Raw genomic sequence first — 24,984 nt, 5'->3', positions numbered from 1 at the left:
AATAAACCAACCCTTTCTTGTCTTTTTGAAATTAGTTGGGAATTAGTGACAGGAGTCAGGCAAATGCAAAACAAAATACTGGCCAGGCGCAATGGCTCATTCCTGTAATCCAAGCACTTTGGGAGGCTGAGGCAGGCAGATCTCTTTGAGTTCAGGAGTTCAAGACCAGCCTGGGCAACATGGCGAAACCATATCTCTATCAAAAATACAAAAACATTAACTGGGCATGGTGGCACGCACCTGTGGTCCTAGCTACTCAGGAGGCTGAGGTGGGAGGATCACTTGAGCCCAGAAAGTGGAAGTTGCAGTGAACTGAGATCACACCACTGCACTCCAGCTTGGACAATGGAGTGAGACCCTGTCTCAAAAAAAGAAAAAAAGAAAGAAAAGAAAAAAGAAAAAGAAAATAAGAAATTTCCTTACTGTCAGTGGTCAGTGTTTCATTGGCAAACAAAGCTGAGTCCAAAAGCCAAATGAGCTTCCTACTACTTCCCACAAGTTTAGACCCTGGGGCAACCCTCCTGTGGGACAGTCTAATCTGCAGAGAGGCAGACACCTGCCAGGTTGGCTGCAAGGGAAATAGTTTCAGGACTGTCAAGCTCCAACAGGGGAATGGAAACAGATGGGCCCCCAGGCCTACCCACATAGAAATAGGAGGCGAGGTAACATACAACCTCTGTGGGCAACCAGATCCCAAAAGGGAGAGAGGAAAGTGGGCAGGGGACGAGTCAGCCGCCCTTCCTTCCAACCTCTCTCTTCCATGGGAGTAAAGCAGAAGTTTCTTACGGAAACATAAGGGCAGGGGAACAGAATCCCTCCTAACAGTAAACTAAAAGCTACTTTCTGGCACTTGTTTTAAAACACAGTAGCCCTACACTCAGAAACAAACTAGGTATTTCAAAGCTTTTGAAAGCTATTAAAAAGGGTCTAAATACAAACTTCACACGTTTTCACTTATTTGTGGAACTAAATATTAAAATAATTGAACTCACAGAGATAGAGAGTAGGAGGAGGGCTACCAGAGATTGGGAAGGGTAGTAGGGGACAGGGGCTAGTGGGAAGTGTTAATTACTGAGTACAAAAAAAATGCAAAGGATGAGTAAGACCTAGTATTTGCTAGCACAACAAGGTGACTGTAGTAAAAAATAATTTAATCATACATTTTTAAATAACTAAAAGAGTATAATTGGGTTATTTGTAACACAAAGAATAAATGCTTAAGGCGAGGGATACCCCAATTACTCTGATGTGATTATAACACGTTGCATAACTGTATCAAAATATCTCATGTATCTCATAAATATATACACCTACTATGTACCCACAAAAACTAAAAATAATAAAAAATAAAATTAAAAACATATCGAAATAACAAAATTGCCTAATATTTGTATAATGTCTTGGTGACAAACTCAAACACATGGCAACTTTGCTCAAAAGATCAAAAAGTAAACTATGGACAGTCAGAGACAGGGAGGCTGGCAGGCAGCAAGAAGCATGGGGAAAGAAAGAATAGGAGGTGAAGGAATAGAAGATAACGGATCTGACTTGACAGCATTGAGGCCCTGGATCTAATCAGCCCTGAAGCCAGATCTGTCTCTTTTCTTAGTTTGGGTTCCATGAACCCATACATTCTCTTTTTGGCCTAAGCTAATTTGAGTTGGGTTCCTGTCACTTACAACCAACAAGCCCCTCACTAGTCCAGCCCGTAACTGGGCTCTTCAGTATACACAACAGTGAAACTAATTTTCTAAAGCAGACATCAAACCACCACTTGCCTGTCTCAAAAGCCTTTCAGCACCTCCCAATGACCCCAGGATTCAGTACAACATCTTGCACAATATGTCCCTCAATTTGACTTTCCAGACTTTCACTACTTCACCACATAAGAGGCAAACTAGGACAGCTGTTATTTCTCAAAAGTGTGCTGAAAGAGTGTCCCTGCTTTGTGCCTTTGCCAAGTCAATCTCGCCATCTAGAATCCTCTCCTCCCCAATCCCTGCCTATTAAAATTGATGCAAACAAAAAAAAAAAAAAAAAAAAGGAAAGAAGAAAGGTCTACTCCTTTCTCAAGGTCCATTTGACCTTCTCTCCAAGAAGACTTTCCTAAGTGCCTCCTGTTCCCAAAGATGTTACTGTACCCTTCTTCAGCCGTGACTGCAATTTTTTTTTTTTTTTTTTGAGACAGAGTCTTACTCTGCTGCCCAGGCTGGAGTGCTGTGACGCAATATCGGCTCACTGCAACCTCCACCTCCTGGGCTAAAGTGATTCTCCTGCCTCAGCCTCCCAAGCAGCTGGGATTATAGGCACGTGTCACCCCACCTGGCTGATTTTTTGTATTTTTAGTAGAGACGGGGTTTCACCTTGTTGGCCAGCCTGGTCTCAGACTCCTGACCTCAGATGATCCACCCACCTTGACTTCTCAAATTGCTGGGATTAAGGGCATGAGCCACCGCGCCTGGCCCCTGATGTCATTTTCTACATGACCTTTGCTTTATTCTATCTTATATTTCGTGCTTTCTCATCTCAGTGCCCTCTTATTAATGACAACACCAACTACTCAGCCCCCTGAGTTGAAGCTCTGAGCCTCACTTCCTCACCCCACAACCCATACGCTTACCAGATCCATTCTAATCTTTCTCAAAACACTTCCCAAATCAATCCCATCATTCCTGTTGCTCATCAGAACTCTTAACCTTCATATCTTCTGCTCTGATAGGTCTCCCTGCCACCAGCCTCATCCTACTGAAATCCAGTTGCCTGCTGACGCCAATTATCTTTCCAACTTTCAAATCTGAGCATGCTAAGGCCTCGTCTAGAGAGTCAAGACCAATGGCTCCCACTCCCCAATGGGTTGATTTCTGTCTCCCTTCACAGGTTCATTGCCCGCCACTCCCTAAGAAGCACCAACTTCAAAGTACGTCTTTGTGGTACTGTGGTACCTACTGTAAGACCTTACTCGCTGCTTGGTCAACTTCATTGGTGTTCAGCACTGGACTGCTGTTATATACTTCACTGGACAGCACCGAGAAGCCCTGTGGACGCTGCCATCCCATAAATTTTCTCCTGATTGCACGCCTGAGTGCGCTGAGGTTAAGAGATGGGCACTGGACCAGACAGACCGAAGTCCAGTCCTTGTTCTGCCACTTCCAAGCTGTGCGTCCCAGAAAAGGCTGGGCCTCCGCACCCTTACCTGTAAAGTGGAGATAACAGCACCTATCTCATTGGGGTTTTGTGAACAAATGAGAAAATGCATTTAGGATGCTTGGGCAAGGTGCCTGGTACACAGGTGATCGATAAATATTTGTTCAATGAATAAGTTAATGAATAGGCAGTCCACAACATGGTAGTGGTTCTTAAAGACACATCTTCCCAGGGAACCCAATCTCTGGCTGCTTGGAATTTGGTTTCTAGTCCGGCCCCTAAATCTGGGGTCCAGAGCAAGGCCTGACTCCACCCATTCCTACATGTAGCTGGGTGACATCAGCGGGTGAGGCCACTCAAGTCCAGAATCTGCTGCTGGGCTCCTTCCTAAGGACGGAGGTGTGGACACTACCTGGTCCTACCCGGCAGCAGCCGCAGTCCCGCAGCCACCACCACCATGCGCGTGGCAGCTTTGCCGTCCCTCCGGCCGCCAATCACCACGGCTCGGTCCCACCCCTAATCGGATTCACCAATAGAGCCGGAAGGCGGCCCCTCGGGATGCTTCCGCTGTGCTCATAGGCTCTCCAGTGGTCCTGCCCGCCCCTGTTGCAAGACATCCGCGCGGTGCACTGTGGCCCTTGCAGTCTGGAAAGGGGGCAGCGCGTGCAAGTTCCACTGCGGGGACAAGCTCCACTGCGAAGACTTTAACCCTTGCCCCGAGCTGCAGCGCTGAGGGTCCTGGGGTTACCTCCAAGCCCCCCAGACACAAATTCCTTCTCCTAATTAGTGATAAAGAGGGAAGACAGGCTACCCACCCGCCCCACCTTTGGAGCTCCCTTCCTCTGCAGTGCGCTGGGGCCACCGAGGACCCGCGAGACTACCAAGTCCATCTTGCTCAGATAATTCAGTATCGCCTGAAATTTGAAATTACCATTTCAGATCAAGGAGACATTCAATTATCTTATTCACCTGAGAGGCAGTTTCTGGAAGGTGCGGAAGCTCTGAAAAGCCAACAGTGACTCCTGGCTTCGCTAGTTTTCCTTAAGAATCCACCACAGAACTGACCATCACGATTTTATCTAAACAATGTGACCCGTTTACATTCCAAACTGCATCACTTCTTCAGTGCATGAAAGCTGTCAATGGTGCCCCTGAGTTAGGCATATAAGGTGCTTCATAATTCTTTTGTGTTCACTTATTTGTGGTTACATTTCTTAAAAGCAGCGTTTCTTATAACGTCTACTACACGTGAGAATCACCTGGGGAGCTTTGTAAAAATGCGAGTTCTTGTGTCCCACCCTAGACCCCAGAATTTTGGAGGGGCGGGGGGACTTCTATGTTTTTAAAGCTACCCTGGGTAATTTGCACATGCAGCCCAGGTTAAGAACTATTGGTTTACTGTCTATCAACACAGCCTCATGCATGTGAGCCTTTGCTTTGTGGCATCCTCGGTTTAAAGAAGTCTTCTTCCCTCTCTCTTGCCTGATCAGTGCTCATTCTACAAGGCCAAGTTCAACTGTTACCCCTTCTCTTCCCTGTCCTCCAGCAGGTGATAGTTTCCTTTAGTACGTTATTCACACTGCTTCTCCAGCATCACTGTTGTGACCTGGTGACTTGTCTGTCTCCCTGGTTAAGTAGGGAGTTCCTTGAAGGCAGACAAAGTATCTTCCTTCATCCACTTCAGATCCACTGAATCAGAATCTCAAGGGGCAGGTCTCAGGCATAAATGATTTTTAAAGTCCCATTGGTGATCCATGTCCCCATCTAGGAACTCGCTTCACAAAAGCACTAGGTACAGTAAGTAAGCATACAAATATCTGTTGCATTGAACAGATGAAGCATCTCATTTGTTTTGAAGTCAATCATGTTGTTGCATCTGGCTGCCTTTGATACCCCCTGGAAAGCTAAGCACCCCTCTCTTGTAGTATCATCTTTATTCATTTACTTATTCATTTATCCGAGTATTATCATACACCATAACAAAGGCCTGGGGATTCAGGAGTAAGTATTAAAATATATATATATATGTATATATAAACACAGTTACCACCCTATAGGCCTTAGAGTCTACTGATGTATTGTCTACTCTAGGTATTAAAATTTATTTTGTATTACATTGGAATGTTTTTGCTTCCATATACTATTTATATTCAAAGGTAGGTAAAATGTCTTATTCTCTAATATCTCCAGTAGTTGCTGACACATAGAAGGCATCCTGTAAATGTTTATTGAATCAAGGCAGCACATTTCATAGAGCTTATTACAATTTGTTAGTATTTATTTGTGTGATTATTTGACTAATGGCTGTCTGTCCCATATGCTGCAAGTCCACTGATGACAAGAACTGAATCTATTTTGCTCATAATGTCTGACACAGGACCTGGATGGAGTAGGTGCTCAATGAATATTACTAAATACACAAATAAGAACAGAAATGCAGTCTCCCAACCAAACATCCACTCCTCTCTCCCTCCCCACTATCCCCCCAAAAGTAAAAAGTCTATTCTTCCTAAACATTAAGGGATTTCAAGCTATAGTGAACATAAGCCCAAACTGAGATGATGCTTCTTTTACTTACTTACAGGTTGACCTGGGACTCTAGTTCAGGGTCTTTCGTTGGCCATGTCTGAAGGGGCTGGATGCCGAAGGAGAGAGACGACTTTGCTTTCCATAGAATGGTTTGTGCCATCTGACTCCCACAGGGCCCCTTCATTAACGGGTCCATCAGTGGGCCTGGAGGCTGGGCTGCTGTCCTGAACCAGAAGAGTTAGGAAAGGCACTGAGACAGAGAAGAACGGCAGGCCAATCCCTGGCCTGCTTTACCCTCCTCCCGAAGGGCCACCCCACTGGTAAGCAAGGAGGAGGGCGACACTGAAGCACCCTCAAGACCCAGGGGCCCCATCAAGACCGCATGTGACTTTACTGCATCAAGGAAGGCATTGGGCCATGGAACCATCCAAGTCCTGTTACATCCCTTAGCAATCAGTTAAGTCAGTGGAGTGTAAAGTAAAAGGAGGCCCAGTGAGCACTTGAATAATCACAAACTGTTTAGAGAAAGGCAGTATGAATTTGGTAAGGGAAGCTATGTCTAGAACGCTTTCGGAGAATCACTGGTGGTAGGACCTCATGGCCATCACTGGGGTAGTCCAGGAGCACTTGGTTTATCTCCTAATTGAAAAATCCAAGAAAAGCCATAAAAAGGGCCTAGACTGGCAAGAACACTGGAGACAAGGACCAAAGCCCACCGTTCAAGAGTAATAGCATATAGTATATATAAGCAGTAAATGCTTGCTGAATTAATAAATGGCTTGTTCATAGGAATAAACTGAGAAATGCATTCCTGAGATGTGTCTGCTCCTTTCTCCGATGATGCATCCAGGAAGGTGGAAAAGGCAGTTGTGGGATGATGGGGCTACTTTGTTAGGAAATGTAGGCATCGTGCTCTTTCTGACTGGAATTATTTTCTGAGCCAATTAGCAGGGCTCTTCACTCATCTATACCTCACCTGACAGACAAACAAGCCAGAAAAATCCAATTACTTGGAAATGGAAAAATAAAAAGCAATCTTATATAATACCTTGGTCAAGGGGACTGTTTATAATGTCTTTTTAAGAAACATGTGACATCTCTGGCTCTCTGGCTGGAGTCACAAGGGAAGGAAGGAGGCAGGGAGGGAGGGAAAGGAAGGAAGGAAGGAAGGAAGGGAGGAAGGGAGGGAGGGAGGGAGGAAAAAAAAAATGGCCTAATGGCTCAGAAAGGTTTTACGTATGAGAAGGGAGTGCTGTGAGGCTGGAGACCAAGAAGAGCGACTCCACACAAGTTGGGGCTTTGGAATCAGACAGGCACTGGCCACTCTGACGGTTCTATAGTGGTGCCAATTAGACCCAAGGATGCAGGCATATTAAAAAACAAACAACAACAAAAAACCAGGCCGGTCAGGCTGGGCGCGGTGGCTCAAGCCTGTAATCCCAGCACTTTGGGAGGCCGAGACGGGCGGATCACGAGGTCAGGAGATCGAGACCATCCTGGCTAACACGGTGAAACCCCGTCTCTACTAAAAACTACAAAAAACTAGCCGGGCGAGGTGGCGGGCGCCTGTAGTCCCAGCTACTCGGGAGGCTGAGGCAGGAGAATGGCGTGAACCCGGGAGGTGGAGCTTGCAGTGAGCTGAGATCCGGCCACTGCACTCCAGCCTGGGCGATAGAGTGAGACTCCGTCTCAAAAAAAAAAAAAAAAAAAAAAAAAAAAAAAACCAGGCCGGTCATGGCGGCTCACACCTGTAATCCTAGCTATCTGGGAGGCTGAGGCAAAGGAACCACTTGAACCCAGGAGGTAGAGGTTGCAGTGAGCCGAGATCACGCCCCTGCACTCCAGCCTGGGTGACAGAGTGAGACTGTCTCAAACAAAACGAAACAAAACAAAACAACCTCAAAAAAGTCACTCTAATGACCTGTGCCTAATGCAGGAAGGGCTCAAGACTCACATAACCTCCTACCTATCCCCTTTGTCTTCTCTCTTGCCAGGTCTCTCTGGTATTCCTCTTATAAATGATGACCTGGCTTCCCCGATTGCCTTTCCTGGGCCCAAGAGGCCACATGCTGCATACCTGACCCAGACTTCTAGGTAATCACCGTAGGCTGGCTTCAGGCCACTTATCTTGGCAGCAACTAGACATCAAAGGCTCAAGTCACCCACTTATAACAAAGCACAAGAAACCAGGGTTCTGTTATGTTATCAGTTGTTCTTTACCCAAAGGAACCTCGAGTCTTCTAGAACCCAGGGTCACTAGAGTTTACGGCTACCTTAGTGATATAGCAACAAATAAATAACAAATCAGGGCCTCGGGATGAGAGACATTTTCTTTTTTCTTTCTTTTGAACCTTCCAGATTTATTTCAGTTACAAACATAATACTTGTATGCAAAAGATTTATGAAGCAGTGCCCTCAAAAGATACCATTAAGGGAGCGGAGGAAGCAGGACAGGGAACGAGAAGAAACCCAGTGAGACTTCAGTTTCAGGCAGAGCCCTGTAGAGGAACAGCTTCCATGTGACTGATGCTGTGCTGTCCAACTGGGTAGCCACTAGCCACTATTGAGCAACTGAAATGGGGGCATCCCAAGTGAAGTGTGTTACATGCTGGGTTTTGAAGACTTAGTACAAATAAAAATGAATTTAAAACAGCTCATTAATTTTTCACACTGATTACATGTTGAATGATATAAATACATTGTTAGAATGATTTTTTTTAATTAAAAAAAATTTTTTTGAAGCAGGGTCTCACTCTGCCACCCAGGGTGGAGTGCAGTGAAATGATCAAAACTCACTATAGCTTTGACTTCCCAGGCTCAGGAGATATTCCTGCCTCAACCTCCCAAGTAGCTGGGACCACAGGTGTGCACCATCACACCTGGCTAATTTTTTAAAACATTATTTGTATAGACATGGGTCTCCCTATGTTGCCCACAGTGGTCTGAAACTCCTCAGCTCAAGTGATCCTCCCACCTCGACTTCCCAAAGTGTTGGGATTACAAGCATGAGTGCCATGCCTAGCCCCTTATTAAAACGAATTTTAATGTGGCTACTAGAAAATGTAAAATCACATATGTAGCTTGCTTTATATTTTGGACACTGATGTTTAAGGTAACTGACATCTCAGAGTTGTCCCCACCTGAGACAAGGGGCAGAGCTTCCATTTCCTGCAGCCTCAGTCACTGGCTGAGGGCCGCAGGGTGGGAGTGAGGATGGGGTGATGTAAAGGCCCAAGTGAATCCTTCAAGCTGTCTACACATGTGGGATGCAGGGGTGCAAAGGCAGTTCACCTGCGAGCACCATTGTGAGTGCTGGAGGTGCATGGAACTCAGGACGGGAAAAAGAGCACAGATCTGTGCAGTAAAGGGACCTGAGGGCATCTAAGGGGACTGACTGACGAGGTCCATGACACCTCCCACCCCACTCCCTTTCCTCTTCAGTAGCTCCCTACCACTTCAGTAGTTTGGCTTCCTACCACTCTTTTCTCTATCTGCAAACTTTTATGCAATATATATGCTTGGACTATACAATGTTCTGTGACTTGCTTGTCTTTCTAAACTAGAGGTCTTATACATCTTTCTATATCAGTAAATATACACACATCCTTAATTTGGAATGTTATAGAATGAGACATCCTTATACATTGTTTACATTCTTTTAGCTTTTTAATCTTTAAATACTAAGATGATTTAATTATCTTACCATGTTCTTTTCTAGCCCTTTAATCTTTAAGATTTTATTAAAAATTTAAAAGCCTAGCTCTTTTAAACCTCTTCTCTCATTTAATGTTATGTTTTTGCCATACTTTACTCTTAGAGTTCTTTTTTTGCACTTTCATCTAATTCTCTGACTTCTGAAACTGTTCAGATTTTGTCTCATCACTGTTAATTTTAATCCATTTACTCATTTCTTTTATCTTTTCTTGTCCTAACTTTCTAATTTTAAAAAATATGTTCCTCTTAACCTTCTGACATATTTTACCTTTATCTTCTCACTATTTAAAATATATAGCAGTTGAAGAACTTCTTGGAAAGAAGTGGAGTACCATTTGCATAATAACTCCTTGGCACTCTTGGAAAAAAGCAAAAAATAGCTCAATATATAAAGACAACTTATTGAAACAAGAGAGTGGCCAAACTCCATGCTAGAACTCTGAGATCTGCTACATATGATTAAGTGTAGACAAACTGAAAGAGATCACTGAGAGCCTGTACTTCTCCTGTAATGTGAGGGAAATGACTTGGTGTGTCCTGAAGTCCTGGCCAGGCTTGATTTGGAGGGGTGAGGACTGGCAGCAAGGGTGGGATGGGGCAGAGGGTTTCCTCTTCTTTTTGTGTTTTCACTGGCCCAGCTTCCTAATGAGAAAGGGTGACCTTCTGAGGACAGGCTGAAGAAGAGAAGGATAAGTATGTCTTAGGAGCCACTTAGATCTCTTGAAAGATATTAACCAAAAATACACATGAACCTGCCCAAAGAAAGGCCATAAGTCAGAGGAAATCACACTGACCCACCCAGACCCTCTGTAGAGGCAAGACCCTCTTTGGGGTAAAGGCTGGAAATTCAAGGGAAGCCCTGCCAGGGGGCTCCGATACAGCACAGGAACAGGGAATTGGGTGGACTGATGGGAAAATGTGGGACTGGTAAGAAGAGATGGCACATTCCTACTGCCTCTGTACCCTGTCTGCTTCCTGAGGCCAGACTTCAAGCTCAGGTTCTAAAAGAAAAGATCCAATCATTGCTCCGATAGAGTGGGAGGCAGTTGAGGTGGTTCCATGCACATTATTAGTGGGTGCATGACCCAGGAGAGCTGCTTCTAGTCAAAGATGAACATGCAAGACTACCGAGCACAGGACCTGTGAGAAACGGCAGCACTGGGCAGATGCGGAGTACAGATCAGGAGGTTTCCACAGGGAGCAGATGAAAAATAAGACACCAAGAGAACACAGCTTCTCTCAAAACGTCAAATATTGCAATAGGCAGATTTCACAAGGCTCTAGGATAAATATCTCAGAATAAGGTAGGGAAAAGGATGATTCAGTGTGGAGGTGCTTTCTAGGGGCAGTGGACCTGTAGGAGAGGACATGGGGGTATCCCCAAGCAGCTCTCCTGTGGAAAGTGTTTTTGCATGTATGTGGTTTCCTATTTGATAGAGGACAGCTCTGAGAAGCAGACAGTTTACAGTTTTCCCCTCCTATCTTGTGACTCCCAAGCCCTAGGTGTGCCTTGAGTCTTAGTATTGTGAGTCCAAAGGGATGGGGGCAGAGAGAAACACAGCCTATTTCACAGTTAGGCCTCTCCTCAAGACCACAAAGAAGTAACAGCACAAAGAAGTAACAGCAGTCTAGAGAACTTGTCTGGGAGCTCCAGATTCGGTCCCCCTAGCTGTGGCAGCCACAGCCAAGCCTGATGAGGCCTAATTTATGAAGCCTCAAAGAGACCACACTTTGGGAGGCTAAGGTGGGCAGATCACGAGGTCAGGAGTTCGAGACCAGCCTGGCCAACATGGCGAAACCCCGTCTCTACTAAAGATACAAAAAATTAGCCAGGCGTGGTGGCATGAGCCTGTAATCCCAGCTACTCGGGAGGCTGAGGCAGGAGAATCACTTCCTGGGAGGCAGAAGTTGCAGTGAGCTGAGATCACACCATTAAGCAGTCTAGCCTGGGTGACAGGGTGAGACTCCGTCCTCAAAAAAAAAAAAAAAAAAAAGACCATGGAAGAACATAACCATGCCCAAGAGGCATCTCAAATGCTAGTAGTGAGACCCCTGAATGCAGCACAACAGCAAAAAGGACAAGATCTCAGTTTTGGCTCCTTCAACGTGGCAGCCACTTCACCACCCTGATCACTGACCTTCAGCCATATCCCACAGGGAACATGGGAAGCTTCAGGGAGCTACACCCACTCAACTGCACCCTTAGTCTTAAACACACCTTCTTCTGACTGTTCACTGAAAACTCCCTTGACCCAGGCATAAATCATCATTCTTGCAGGTCTTCAAACCAGTATCAGCTTTTGAGGTTGGAGGGATGCAGCCACCAAGTAAGCAGCAACCCCTGCAGAGCTGGCGCAATGGGAGGCTACAGTGAGCAGTTGGCTGTCAGTGGACGAATCAGGAGTGGACACCAGATTCCCTGTCGCCACATCTAAACTGGCCCCCTCCCACACGCACTCCTTATATGCTATAACCTCCTACTCCACAGCCCTCATCACTGTCGGAAGTCATCCTAGTTATGCATTTGTTTACTGGGACATGGTCTATCTCCCTCCACTAGAATGTCAGCTCCATGAGGGGGCAGGAACCTCATCTGTTTTGTTCACGGTGTATCCCAAGCACTTAGCGCATAGCGGTCTCCACAAATAGCTGCTGAATGAATACATGACTATGTGAATGCCAAAAGGATTAGACAGATATTCATCTGGTGTAGGGAGAACGTGTCAGGTTGATCTGGCCTTTCTTGAATGAGGTCACTGCTGGCTTCAGTCAGGCGGATAGGAAACCTGCTGCACTGCTTTACCAGTCTCTGACAGGCAGCTGCTTTGCGAGGACTGTGACAAGTGCACAGGAGCAAAGACAGTCCATCTGCAAAACATCAACCCAGGCTTGATCTATGGAACTGACACTAGGGAATACTTAGTGGCTGGCAGTGCTTCTAGAGACACTTTTTTCTCTGGTCATAGAATGCAAGACAGATATTTTTGTCCTTACTGCTACTTGTGCTGAAACTATGCAATCACTGACACTTATGGCTGGAAAGTCTACCTCAAGCACCCAGCTGAGGCTGGATTGCCCATTTTTACCTCTTCACCCAATAAAGTGGTTCCTACATGGGTGTGCCAGCTATGCAACAGCACACCCATGTACAGGGAACTTTTGGCTAGTGTGTGACCAACTTTCCATCAATATGTCTTATTTATTTTTGTTATGATTGGAGAAAAATACTGTCTGTGGCAGATTCTGTGGAATGACTTGCTCAATACCCACTTCAGTCCCCTTCCATTGTGCAAAAGTTGGAAAGCTAAACTTAAATGTCCTCAACTCCTTTGCAGTTAGAGTTCTGGATGTGATTTAGAGTCCACAAGTCAGATGCACTCATGAGAGACTCTGACTTGGAACTGAGTCAGTGGTGCAAAGGAGAGGATAAAAGCATCGTTTTGCAGACAGTGACAGGGTTATCATGGTTCTAGAGTCAGCAGCTTCTTGATTCTCCAGCTTTCTGAAGTAGCAGTGGTGGCTCTGGGGATCCAGGCAGAGTCGGCAGCATGGGTCTGTAGTTAAGTCAAGGTGCCAGGAGCTCCTTGCTTCTTGATTGATCAGCTTCTTGACATGATGTGGCAGCTTCCTTTCCTGAAGACAGCAGAGCAGGGTGGTCCTGGGAGCTCAGACTGCAGTCAGCTCTCCAGCCGTTCCAACAAACTTGTACACTCTTCATTCCCTTGATCAGTACAACAGCCCTTTCCGCTTATATTGGATAGAGTGGATTCTGTTGTCTGCAACAGATTACTGACTGATACGCCTTTTATAGTGTCTGTCAGATTGGATTGTGAGCTTAACAGTTTAAATGACCCTGTGCAGACTGTAAAGCAGGGCACAAATTTCTTCTTCTGGAGGAAGCAATGAATAACTTCCAGTGGGCAACAAAAAGAGACTGCATATTTTTACTGAAATATGTAGGAATATTGTCTTTAGAACAAGAGAGCCTGCTCAAAGCACTAGGTATTTCTGCTCAAGCAGCAAAGAAGTGTTGAGGAACAACCAAAAGAATAGCACACTAGGGTCGTGTGGAGGCTCACACCTGTAATCCCAGCACTTTGGGAGGCTGAAGCAGGGTGAACTGAGGCCAGGAGTTCGAGACCAGCAAGGGCAACATAGTGAGACCTTGTCTACAAAAAGTTTAGTCCTAGTTACTCAGGAGGCTGAGGTGGGAGGATCAAGTGAGAGTATCACTTGAGCCCAGAAGTTCGAAGTTACAGGAGCTATGATCACGCCACTGTGCTCCAGACTGTCTGGTCTAGAGACAATAGATCTAGACACCCTGTTTCTAACAGCACACTAATTGAGGATACTTCTGAGGCCACTGCTACACTGGAGTGTGACTGTGCTATCACTGTTGCTGACCTGCTTAGCATTGTTTCGAGTCTTTTCAAGTTTGTTACCAAAAATTATATTCGTAAGTGTGCAGAAAACATAAAATAGTTGAGAAATATTTTATGTTGAGAAATATTTTAGTTGAGAAATACTAGTCTAACTTATAGATGCTTTGACATTTCTGACAATAACATTTTTTACTGCACCTTATAGTAAGCCATCCTAGCTTGGGGCAGAACTAACTGCAGGAATGTACTTTCAGGTACTGAGTCCATCCAGTTTTAATATACCTCATACCCCCTGTGATTTCAGGTCTAGCCAAGGGCCATACGCTGAGTGGGCCTAATGTCTTTGTAAATGAAACCCTGTCAACTGTGGTAAGGCAGCTGTCATATCCTCCATGAATTTCCTTTTTCATGGAAAACACTATTCTCCCATATTGATTTTTTCCCTTTTTGGATCACTTCTATCAGATATGAACATCATTATAAAACAAGAGCTAAAAAACCCAAACAAAAACAAACGTTCAACTCTCACTCCCTCCACCTGTGCGAAGAGTTGACTATATGCGTTGTTTCCAATCATCTCCTCTCATTATCTCTTGAAGCCAGTCCAGTGAGATTTTCACCCTCACTGTTTCAAAGAAACAGTTTTGTCAAAGGCCATCAATGGGCCAATGATGCTAAACCCAGTGGTCAACTCTTAGTTCTTCCTTTTGTTTGACCTATCGACATATGACACAGAAAATCATTCCCTCTGGTTTTCTTAAAAAACAAAACAAAACAAAAACACTATGAGAATCTTATTTCTCCCAAATAAAAAATGTCAATCACATTATGTATCCATGACACAATGGTTTCACATTCAGGTCTCAAGTCTACATTTCACTTGGGATTTATATGAGCAGTTAATCAAAGGCTACCAAATCACCGGTTACCTTTCCTGACTAATAAAGTTTCTATAGTGATTCTCTTTCCTAACATCTCCTGATATTCCTTTTTTCCATGAAATGTTTACGTTTCCCTATTTCACTGTGATTCACAGTCACATTAAAGAACAAAGCTAAACAAAACAAAAACTTTGGTGCATTCTTTCAAACATTTCCTACCTGAAGATCCATATCTGCTCTGTCCTAAGGCAGCCACCAACCACAGGTGGCTATTCAGCACTTAAAATGTAGCTAGCCTGAAGTGAGATGTGCTATAAGTGTAAAATGCATACTAGATTTTGAAGACAGCATGGGAAAAAAGGAAACTTTCTCAATAATTTGGACACTAGAAAATTTTAAATTACATATGCAATTCTGTACCCTGGCTATTGCCAAAAGCTGCTTGTTTCTCTACATTTAACACATATGAATAAGCTAGGTATCTTTCCAAGTAGAAATACAAATTCACAGCAATCTTTCTAACAGATGATTCATATTATATTGATATACTTCTGAGGGGCTTAAAACTTTTATAAGTGCTATGGTCTAATGTCTATGTCTCTCCAAAATTCATATGTTGAAACTTAATCCCCAATGTGATAGTATTAAGAGGTGGGGCCTTTGGGTGATTAGGACATGAGGGCTCAGCTCTCATGAATATGTCCTTTGTGACCGTATAGCCGAATCCCAAGAGCTTATTCACCCCTTCTACTACATGAGGACACAAAAGGCGCCGTAACAGGCCCTCACCAGACACCAAATCTGCTGGCACCTGGATCTTGGACTTTATAGCCTCCAGAAGTGTGAACAATACATTTCTGTTGTTTATAAATTACTCAGTGTAAAGGATTTTGTTTTAGCAGCCCAGATGGACTAGGGCAACAAGCAATCCTACAGTGAATATCCTTCTTTATAAATCTCTTTGGGCAGTCACACCTCATTGCTAACTCATACTTGCTTACTGTCCTCTAAGATCCTAGCTCTAGAGACAACCAGATGTGGGATTTCTATTTTCCCACATCTCTACACTCTCTGCCTCTGTATATCTCTGCATGCTGCTGTAGAATTTCTCCTCCCAGAAAACCAGCCGTGAGTCTCACTGCAAAGGACACATCTTTTATAATTTTCCTACAGCACTGTTTGTCAGACTTCATCTCTCTTAAGATCTTTAACTCTGGAAACCAGACAACCAAGCATAATCTCTCATATTAACATTCTAAAGCAAAACTAATTTGACTATTGTCTTCCTCCAAGAAAGGAAGCTGGTTTGCATTAATTTAAAATCTTAGTGAATAATAAAAGTTGTTTTTTCTCTGCTCTTAGAAGAACAGATATAATATGAAAATTAATTTTCTTCTGCTGGCCCTAAAAGCCCATTATGTCAGCCCAATACAAGACAGCTTTTAATAGTCTTTCCCAAGAAGACTGCTGTTTTTCCAAAAGAAAATTGACAGCAGCAGATTTATTTGTGATTAAATACTTAAGAGCCTGATACAAACAAAAAGAGTAATAATGTAACACAGAGGAATGAAGACTGTGAAAAAAGCTCACATTAAAATATCTGTTCACAAAACTACCTGAAAAAAAGAAAGTCTGGAAAACTACAAGAAAAACAAACTCTAAGAGTCCCAAGAAACATAAGGAAGAAGAAAAGGAGGCACCCCAATGCATAATGGATAACTGCTCTTTTCTGAACTTATCTTGGCCTGGAAAGCAATATTCAGGAACAAGAAAGCATTTGTCTTGGCACCGAATCTGTTCTCACAAGGCGTGGGTTCTATGCATTACTAATAAGGAAACCACCATGTACAGAGCAATATTTGGGAAAGTAGAAAATGTTTTCCATTTGTAATTCAAAATCATCTGTCTATGGTAGGGCTCTGCACCCACAGTGGCTAAATTTAGCAAGCATAATTTAACCACGTAACTAAGGCGGTCTTTTACAACAAAAACTAAAAAAAATACAGAAACCCCAATTCTGTGACCCTGGGTGGCATCTGGGTATCCATATTTTGGAAAAGCATCCCAGATATAATGACTTTTTTTCTGCCAACCCACTATCCATTCTCTTCTTCTGGTAATAGCACTGTGGTTTTCCTTTGAGAAATCACTACCTCTTGGTCTCTGTGAACGGAAGATTTCAGCACGTGATCAGGCCCAGCCAATGAGCATGTTTCACCCCCTACCAGCCAAAGCAATTGGTTCAAGGATGACAGTGGAACCCAAGAGAGCCAATGAATGTCAACTCAGGGACATATGCTAGAATTATTATTGTTATTGTTATTTTAAGAGACAGGGTTTCACTCTGTCACCCAGGCTGGAGTGCAGTGGCATGATCCCGGCTCACTGTAGCCTCAAGCTCCTACTGTAATGATCCTCTCATCTCAGGCCACCTGAGTAGCTGCGACTACAGGCATGCAACACCATGCCCAACTAATTTTTATTTTATTTTTTATTTTCTTTTGAGACAAGGTCTTCCTCTGTCACCCAGGCCAGAGTGCAGTGGTACATCATGACTCACTGAAACCTTGACCTCCTGGACTCAAAAATTTTGGGATTACAGGAACAAACCACTATGCCAAGTCATGTGCTAGAATTATTGAGAAAGCAGCCCTATATTTCTGCTGGGATCCTACATTGAATGTAAATCTGGAGTAGTTAACTTTCTTTGACTCGATGAGGAAAGGCCTTGAGAATAAAGTCAACCCAGAAGATGAAGACTACTAATGTCATTATTTAAGCACCTGGAGTCATCTTTTCCTAATGCTTGGTGTCTACCCCAGCATTTTGCAATTGCGGGAACCAATAACTCTCCTTTGCTTGTCATTCATAGCTTTTGACAATATTAAGAAAAAAATTAACTACTGGTAAGGCACTGATATCAGCCAATCGGGAAAGATGCTAATGCAGGCTGGGCGTGATGCCTCATGCCTGTAATCCCAGTGCTTGGAGAGGCCAAGGTGGAAGGATCACTTGAGCCTAGGAGTCCAAGGCCAGCCTGAGCAATACAGGAAGACCTCATCTCTACAAAAAAATTTAAAAATCAGCCAGGAGTAGTTGTGCATACCTGTAGTCCTAGCTACTCAGGAGGCCAAGGCAGGAGGATCAGTGAGCCCAGGAGTTCAAGGCTGCAGTGAGCTATGATCATGCCACTGTACTCCAGCCTGGGCAACAGAGTGAGACTCTTTCTCTTAAAAAGACAAAAAGAAAGGATGTTGATGCGTTATTACTCCTGCTTCAGTAGCTGAAGGAGAAGAGTTCAACGGTGATTACAACTGGATAAGAGCCACCTGATGATTGAGGCTACACCTGGAATCAGCGTATGAACATTGGTACTGCAAGTGGCCATGAGAGCATCATGAGTGATGGGTGGCAAGAATAATGAGGCAAGCTTTGATTTCACTCTCAGGGAAAGATAATGCAGCTACTCAATACTAAAAAGGCTTGCTTTGGGAAGTGGTGGGCTCCTGGACCTTAGATGTAAGAAAGAGAAGCTGGATGACCAACTACAAAGGTTGCTGCAGGAAAGATTCTGGTGTTACTCAGAGGGTTGGTTTTCAAAGTACTGTATGCCCCTGGGCCAGCAGTATGGCATTACTTATGAGCTTGTTAAAAACACAGATTTATGGAACCCACTGATGACCTTGTGAATCAGAACCTCTGGGGGTGGGGCCCAGACAACTGTGTTTTAAGAAACCCTCCTCCTATGTATGCTCTGTTTGAGAACTGTATTAGCAATCTGATTCAGTTTCGTGAGCCCCATTCCACAGATTCCGACTAAGCAGATTTGGGGTGAGGCTTGAGAATTTGTATCTCTAACAAGTTCTTAGGGAATGCTGATGCTGCTGGTCCAGGGACTATACTTTGTCTGAGCAGTTGACCTAGGTGATGTCTAAAGTTCCATTCAAAGTTGAGATTCTTTGATCTTCAGGATTTACCTCACAAATTTAATCCTATGAATATATAACCCTGCTAGTGTGGTAGCTCATATGTGATTTGGCCTCCATGAAATATTGTAGCCAAAATGATACAGCTCAGCAATAGAAAATAATTGAAAATAACTCTGGTTCATCAATTACTTGATCACCACAAAGGGCAAAAGATAACAGATATACCTTAAAATATTGTTTGCCTGTATTAGCCTCCCTCACACAAAGTAGGTTTTCCTATATGTTTCACACCTAAACACCCCTAAAAGTTTTGCTCAGCCAATCCTAGCCATTGCCCTAGGTACCTATTGTCCTTCTCCTCACCCACTCTCTTCCTAAATCCACAGCTCAAAAATGCAACAAAGCAAAGTGGAACCTTGTTCTGAGGGCAGGGGAGGAGGAATAACTGAATAGGCAAAGCTGAAGTTTCAATCAGGCAAGGGGAGGAAAAGGTTGAGAAGAATTTTTATGTAAATTTTTTTTTCCTTTTTTTCAGACAGAGTTTCACTCTTGTTGCCCAGGCTGCAGTGCAATGGCACAATCTTGGCTCACCGTAACCTCTGCCTCCTGGGTTCATGCGATTCTCCTGCCTCAGCCTCCTGAGTAGCTGGGATTACAGGCATGCGCCACTACGCTGGCTAATTTTGTATTTTTAGTAGAGATGAGGTTTCTCCATGTTGGTCAGGCTAGTCTCGAACTCCCGACCTCAGGTGATCTGCCTGTCTCGGCCTCCCAAAGTGCTGGGATTACAGGCATGAGCCACCACACCCGGCTGAATGTCATTTTTATCCAGAGCAATGACCATTTACTAAAGCTTTGTGCCAGGTACTGTTTTTAGCACTTTGCATAAATTAGTTCATTTAAAGCTGACAGCAATACTTTGACAAGGCAGGTCATTTTATAAAGGAGTTAACCAAGGCTCAGAGGGGTTACACAACTTGTCCAAGTTTACATGTGGTGAGTGAAAAGACAGAAACTTGAACCCAAGTCTATCTCACTCCAAAGCCCTTGTTCTTTAACACTGTCTGATGTGCCTTCCTATAAAATGATGGCAAACACACCTAGGGCAAATGGTTTAAAAGCATAACTGTCTTATTCTACTGCCTCCAGGTTTCCCCGCTCTTCTCTCACTGCCCCTGCCTGGAGGCCTAATGTCTGGGCGCCCAAAGCCTGGGCTATTCCCTTCTCCTTTACATTCATCAGTTTGCTGTGTCTGCAGGCTAGTTAGTTACTATCAGAACTGACATCAGATATTTAGCCAACAGAGTTGCCAAAGTGAAAATAAGGCCTTTCTTCTCCTGATGCCAACAAGATGCTTAGGTAAATATGGCTAAACCAGAATTCTCAAAGGTCCTAAACATGATGCATTTAAACTGCTGGGTGTGGTGGCTCAAGCCTGTAACCCAGCACTTTGGGAAGCCGAGGCAGGACAGCTTGAGGCCAGGATTTCGAGAGACCAGCCTGGGAAACAAAGTAAGATCAAGTCTCTACACAAAATTTTAAAAATTAGCTGGGCATGGTGGTGCTCACCTGTAGTCTCAGCTACTCGGGAGGATGGGGTTGGAGAATCGCTTGAGTCCAGGAGTTCAAGGATGCAGTGAGCTTTGATTGTGCCACTGTGCTCCAGCCTGGGCAACAGAGTTAGACCTTGTCTCAAAAACAAATGAATAAATACAATTGATATAACAGGAAATGAGAAGGAATTATGGACTCTGGGTAAGGGAGGCTAATCTGGTAACAGGCCCACAATTGAGGCAGACGCTGTCGCCTCTGAAGAACCTGCAGAACTTTCTGAACATCCACAGGCCCAGTGCCACCCTGGACTTTCTGAATCAAAAGGCCTGGAGCAGGGGTACCCATATGCACCTGTATGGCTAAGACGGTCCACAGGTGATTCTGACGCACAGCCAAGGTTGTCAGGTAATTTGGATTAATGAATTAAGGAGGTAGTTTTTCGAAGCAACAAAAATAAGGGGAGGAGGTATAGATGAACATTTATCTGTTTTAAATTAAGGAATTCACTTTTACTTAAGCATAAACAGGGCCAGGCACAGTGACTCACACCTGTAATCCCAGCACTTTGGGAGGCGTAGGTGGGTAGATCACTTGAGGTGAGGAGTTTGAGACCAGCCTGGCCATCATGGTGAAACCTTGTCTCCACTAAAAAATATAAAAGTTAGCCAAGCGTGGTGGCATGTGCCTGTAATCCCAGCTACTCAAGGCTGAGGCAGAAGAATCGTTTTAATTCAGGAGATGGAGGTTGCAGTGAGCCGAGATTGAGCCACTGTACTCCAGCCTGGGTAACAGAGTGAGACTCTGCCTCAAAAAAAAAAAAAAAAAAAAAAAAACAACCCAACAGCAACAAACAACAAAAAAGCATAAACAGGAGGAAGATCTGATTACATTTTAAAACAACAACCACAATTTAAAAAAGCTTTATCAGAAACGTAAAGAAAATAAAAAGGCAAATAATAAACTGGAAAAAATATTTGGTACAGATATGATCCAAACAATTAATTTCCTTAATAAATAAATAAAAAGTGCTTCAATTCAATAAGGAAAGCATAAGCATTCCAAAGGAAAATGGACAAAGTGTATGCATCTATATTTAATAAAAATCAGTATAAATCATGGATAAATATAAGGAAAAGTTTCACCTCACTATGAAACAAAGAAATTCAAATTAAAACAAGGTATCACTTTGGCAAATATTTATAAATGATAATGCCTAGTATTGAGAGTGGGGAAAACAGGCACACTCACATGCCCCTGGGGGACTATAAATTGGTACCACTCTCTGGTGAGCAATTTAGCATTATGCTTCAAAAGGCTTTAAAATGTTCATTTTCTTTAAAATGCTTTAAAATGTTTCTTTAAAAGGCTTTAAAATGTTCAATAACCCCCATCACTTCTATAAATTTATGATGACCTCTTTACAAAAATGGACCTCTTCATAGCTACACAAATGCACATGGATTTACAGCATCTTTAGTAAGAGTGAAAAACTGTAAGTAAACTACATGTGTCCAGTAAATAAATGGTAACATATCCATATGACAGAATACCAGGCAGCTATGTAAAATAAGATTTCAGAAAAGTTTAAGGATGTGTGGAAATCCTTACACGATATTAAGTGGAAAAGCAAGTTAAAACATTAATATAAATATACACACACATAGTTAAGAAAAAAGGCTAGTTAATACCTGGTGGTATTACGGGTAAATACAAATTTAATTATCCTCTTTATATTTTTCTTGATTTTTCAGATTTCTTCTCACAAACACAAATTAGTTTTATTTTATTTTATTGAGATAGGGTCTTGCGGTATTGCCCAGGCTGGGGGGTAGTGGTGCAATCACAGCTCACTGTGACCTCAAACTCCTGGGCTCAAGTGATCCTCCTGACTCAGCCTCTGGAGTAGCTGAGACTACAGGCATGCGCCACCACGCCTAATTTCTTTTAATTTTTGTAGAGATGGGGTTTTGCTATGTAGCCCAGGCTAGTCTTGAACTCCTGAGTTCAAGGATCCAAGCGATCCTCTTGCCTCAGCCTCCCAATGCACTGAGTATAGGTGTGAGCCACTATGCCCAGCCACAAATTAGTTTTTTGTTTTTGTTTTTTTCCATCTCACTCTGTCGCCCAGGCTGGAGTGCAGTGGCGCAATCTCAGCTCACTGCAACCTCTGCCTCCTGGGTTCAAGGGACTCTCTTACCTCAGCCTCCCCAGTAGCTGGGATTACAGGCGCCCACCACCACACCCGGCTAATTTTTGTATTTTTAGTAGAGACGGCATCTCACCATGTTAGCCAAGCTGGTCTCAAACTCCTGACCTCAAATGATCCATCCGCCTCGGACTCCCAAAGTACTGGGATTATAGGTGTGAGCCACTGCGCCTGGCCTGCAAGTTAGTTTTATAGTCAGAAAAAAATGATAATCATTTTTATCCTACACCTAATAAGATAATGTCATGGAGTACCAAATCAAGAATAAGAAAACTCTGGAGGCCAGGAAATCATTAGTCTTTCAGGTGTAAGGTTATGAAGACAAAGGAGAGGGTAATAAAAGTGGGAATTCAAAGGAAAACATTTTCTAAACTGGCACTGCCCGATATGGTAGACTTTAGTACTAGGCGGTTATTTATATTAATTAAAGCTAAATAAAATGTAAAATTCAGTTCCTTAGTTCAACTAGCCACATTACAAGTGCTCCATGGCCACAGGTGGCTAGAGGCTACCATAACAGACAGCATGGATTATAAGTTGCCATCACTGCGGAAAATTCCATGGGACAGCGCTGCTCCATGTATTCCACTTCAGGTCTGAGGGATCCAGCTTCCCGCTTGTCTCTGAACAGCCTCATCCCTGGGTTCAGTTTCTCACATCCTTCATGCTCCAGCAACAAGCATGTAAGCACCATGAGGACAGAGATCGTATCTGTCTGGTTCTCCAAGTCTAGTGGGGGAGACACACTACCTGGGTAACTACACACAGTGTTATGGGGACTTGAAGACAGGTGCACAGATTATTAACACAGCAAAGAGCTCAATCTGGGGTTCAAGGAAGACTTCCGAAGGAGAAGGTGTGGGCGTATACAGAGAGGAAAGGAAAGAAAATTCTAGTAGAGAAAAGAGTGTGATATGAATAAGGGCCCAGATGAGAAACAGTACAGCACAAGGGAGGAAGCACCAGGGGGTCAGACACTGACTCATACAAGACACAGTTGATGTCCCATGGGCCAGGCCTGAGCCAGCTCGGGGCACCCAGCAGTGACCAGGACAGCTCTGTTCCCTGCCCCCGCGATGCTTATATGCCAGGCTCACCAGTACTGCTGGAGCGCCAAGGGTGAGGCAGGGAATGCCAACAACTGAGGATGGATGCTTTAAGGCCAAGTCAAGGGCCCCGCACCTCATCTTAAGCATCCTGGTTAGTTTGCTTTTTATCCCAGCAATGGAACCCTCTTACTGGCCTCAGTGCGGGTCGGAGTCCACATCCCTCTCTCTCTCTGTCCCCCACTCTGGTCCCTACCACTGCTGTGGGCGATGGGAAGCTCCTCAAGGGGTGCTGGCCGCGAAGGGCACAGTCACAGCTTTAGGGAGACCCCTCCCGCGGCCGGCTGGGGTGTGGATTTCAGAGGCGTCAGAACAGAGACGGGAAGTGTGGCTGAGAGGACGCTGGAGTCATCTCCAAGACCTGAGAAAATGGTAGGGCCAACTTGAGCGACGTCGAAGCAGGAGAATCCGTTCCAAATTCAGGGAATGCCAGGGTAGCTGAGGGAGGGCATGCGCCCGGGCGGCGGTCGTCCCGTGAGAGGTCCCGCAGGAAGAACAGCCGAGGGGCGCCGGCGGCCCGGGCAGAGGCCGGCGTCGCGAGGGAGAGGGGAGCGGGGGCCGCTGGCGCCAGGGCGAGCCGGGACGCGGAGGCAGCAGGTGTGCGGCTGCCGGTGCACGCGGGGCGCCGGAAGGAAGCCTCCAGTGGACAGAGGGGTGAGCTCCCGACCTTGCCCTTGAGCGTTTACCGGAGGTGGGCAGGGCACGTTCTGCTCAGCCCATGCCCCGCCGAAGCAGAGGGCGTGCGGGGCCCGCCACCAGACCTACGCTTCTGGACGCCCGACACCCGTCCCCTCATCTCCCGCGCGACGGCCCGGCCCCTCCCACAGTTCACGGCCGCTCACTCCGGGCTCCGCGCCCGGTCTCCTCAGAGCCTCCGCTGACCCTACCCACGCCGCGGCCTCGCCCCGCTGTCCCTTCACATCGCCATCCCCCCACGTGGCCAGCGCCCCGCCCGGCCGCACCCCTCCCGGTCGCAGTACCTTGGGCTCTCGAAGCTGCACCCCCTGCGCCGCAGCGCCGCCCTCTTCTGCCGCAGGAGCGCAGCGGCCACCCCGCCGGGCTCCGGCTCCATCGCCCCGGGCGGGGGCCGCGGGCTCGGGCGCACTCGGGTGGGCTCGGGCCTCGGCCGGCCGCTCGGCTCGCACGCCGCAGCCCACGCCCCGCCCCACGCCCCTCGCTGGGCCCAGGCCCCGCCCCGGCCCCGCCCCGAACCACGACCCAGCCCGCCTCGCGCCTCTCATCCTGGTTCAGGCCCCGCCCAAGCCCCGCCCCGAGCCCCAGCCTGCCCGGACCCTCCGCGGGACCCAAGCCCCGCCCCGCGATCACTCACCCTGGTCCTGGCCCCGCCCCGCGATCGCTCACCCTGGTCCCGGCTCCGCCCCGCGCCCGCTCAGCCTGTTACAGGCCCCGCCCCGGCCCCGCTCTGAACTCCCGCTCTGCGTGCCCCGCGCCCTCAGCCCGGAGCAGGCCCCGCCCACGCCCCGCCCACGCCCCGCCCCGCGCTCCGGTAACGCCCCTCCCGCGCCAGCCCCGCCAGGT

The 24,984-nt window shown here is 45.6% G+C and overlaps 1 protein-coding gene across 3 annotated transcripts in view; it reads right to left on the bottom strand.

Moving 5' to 3' along the window:
- The window catches only part of GARNL3 (GTPase activating Rap/RanGAP domain like 3), a 183,574-nt gene that overhangs the window by 158,202 nt on the left and 388 nt on the right, over positions 1-24,984 (bottom strand). For 2 of the 3 annotated variants that reach the window (XM_033191547.1, XM_033191565.1), the window contains exons 1-2: positions 24,426-24,585; positions 5,727-5,897 (exon numbers count right to left, since the gene is read on the bottom strand). In XM_033191547.1, coding sequence (XP_033047438.1) covers positions 5,727-5,897; positions 24,426-24,517 — 263 coding nt within the window. In that variant the 5' untranslated portion in view covers positions 24,518-24,585. Of the gene's footprint in view, positions 1-5,726; positions 5,898-24,425; positions 24,586-24,984 lie in introns of those variants that run through there. The other variant, XM_033191556.1, reaches the window with a different exon arrangement.

Source organism: Trachypithecus francoisi, unplaced genomic scaffold (assembly GCF_009764315.1).
Source record: "Trachypithecus francoisi isolate TF-2019V2 unplaced genomic scaffold, Tfra_2.0 Contig01585, whole genome shotgun sequence".
NCBI classification, from domain to species: Eukaryota; Metazoa; Chordata; class Mammalia; order Primates; family Cercopithecidae; genus Trachypithecus; species Trachypithecus francoisi.
Note: the sequence above shows the minus strand (reverse complement) of the source record. Positions and strands in the feature narration are given on the sequence as shown.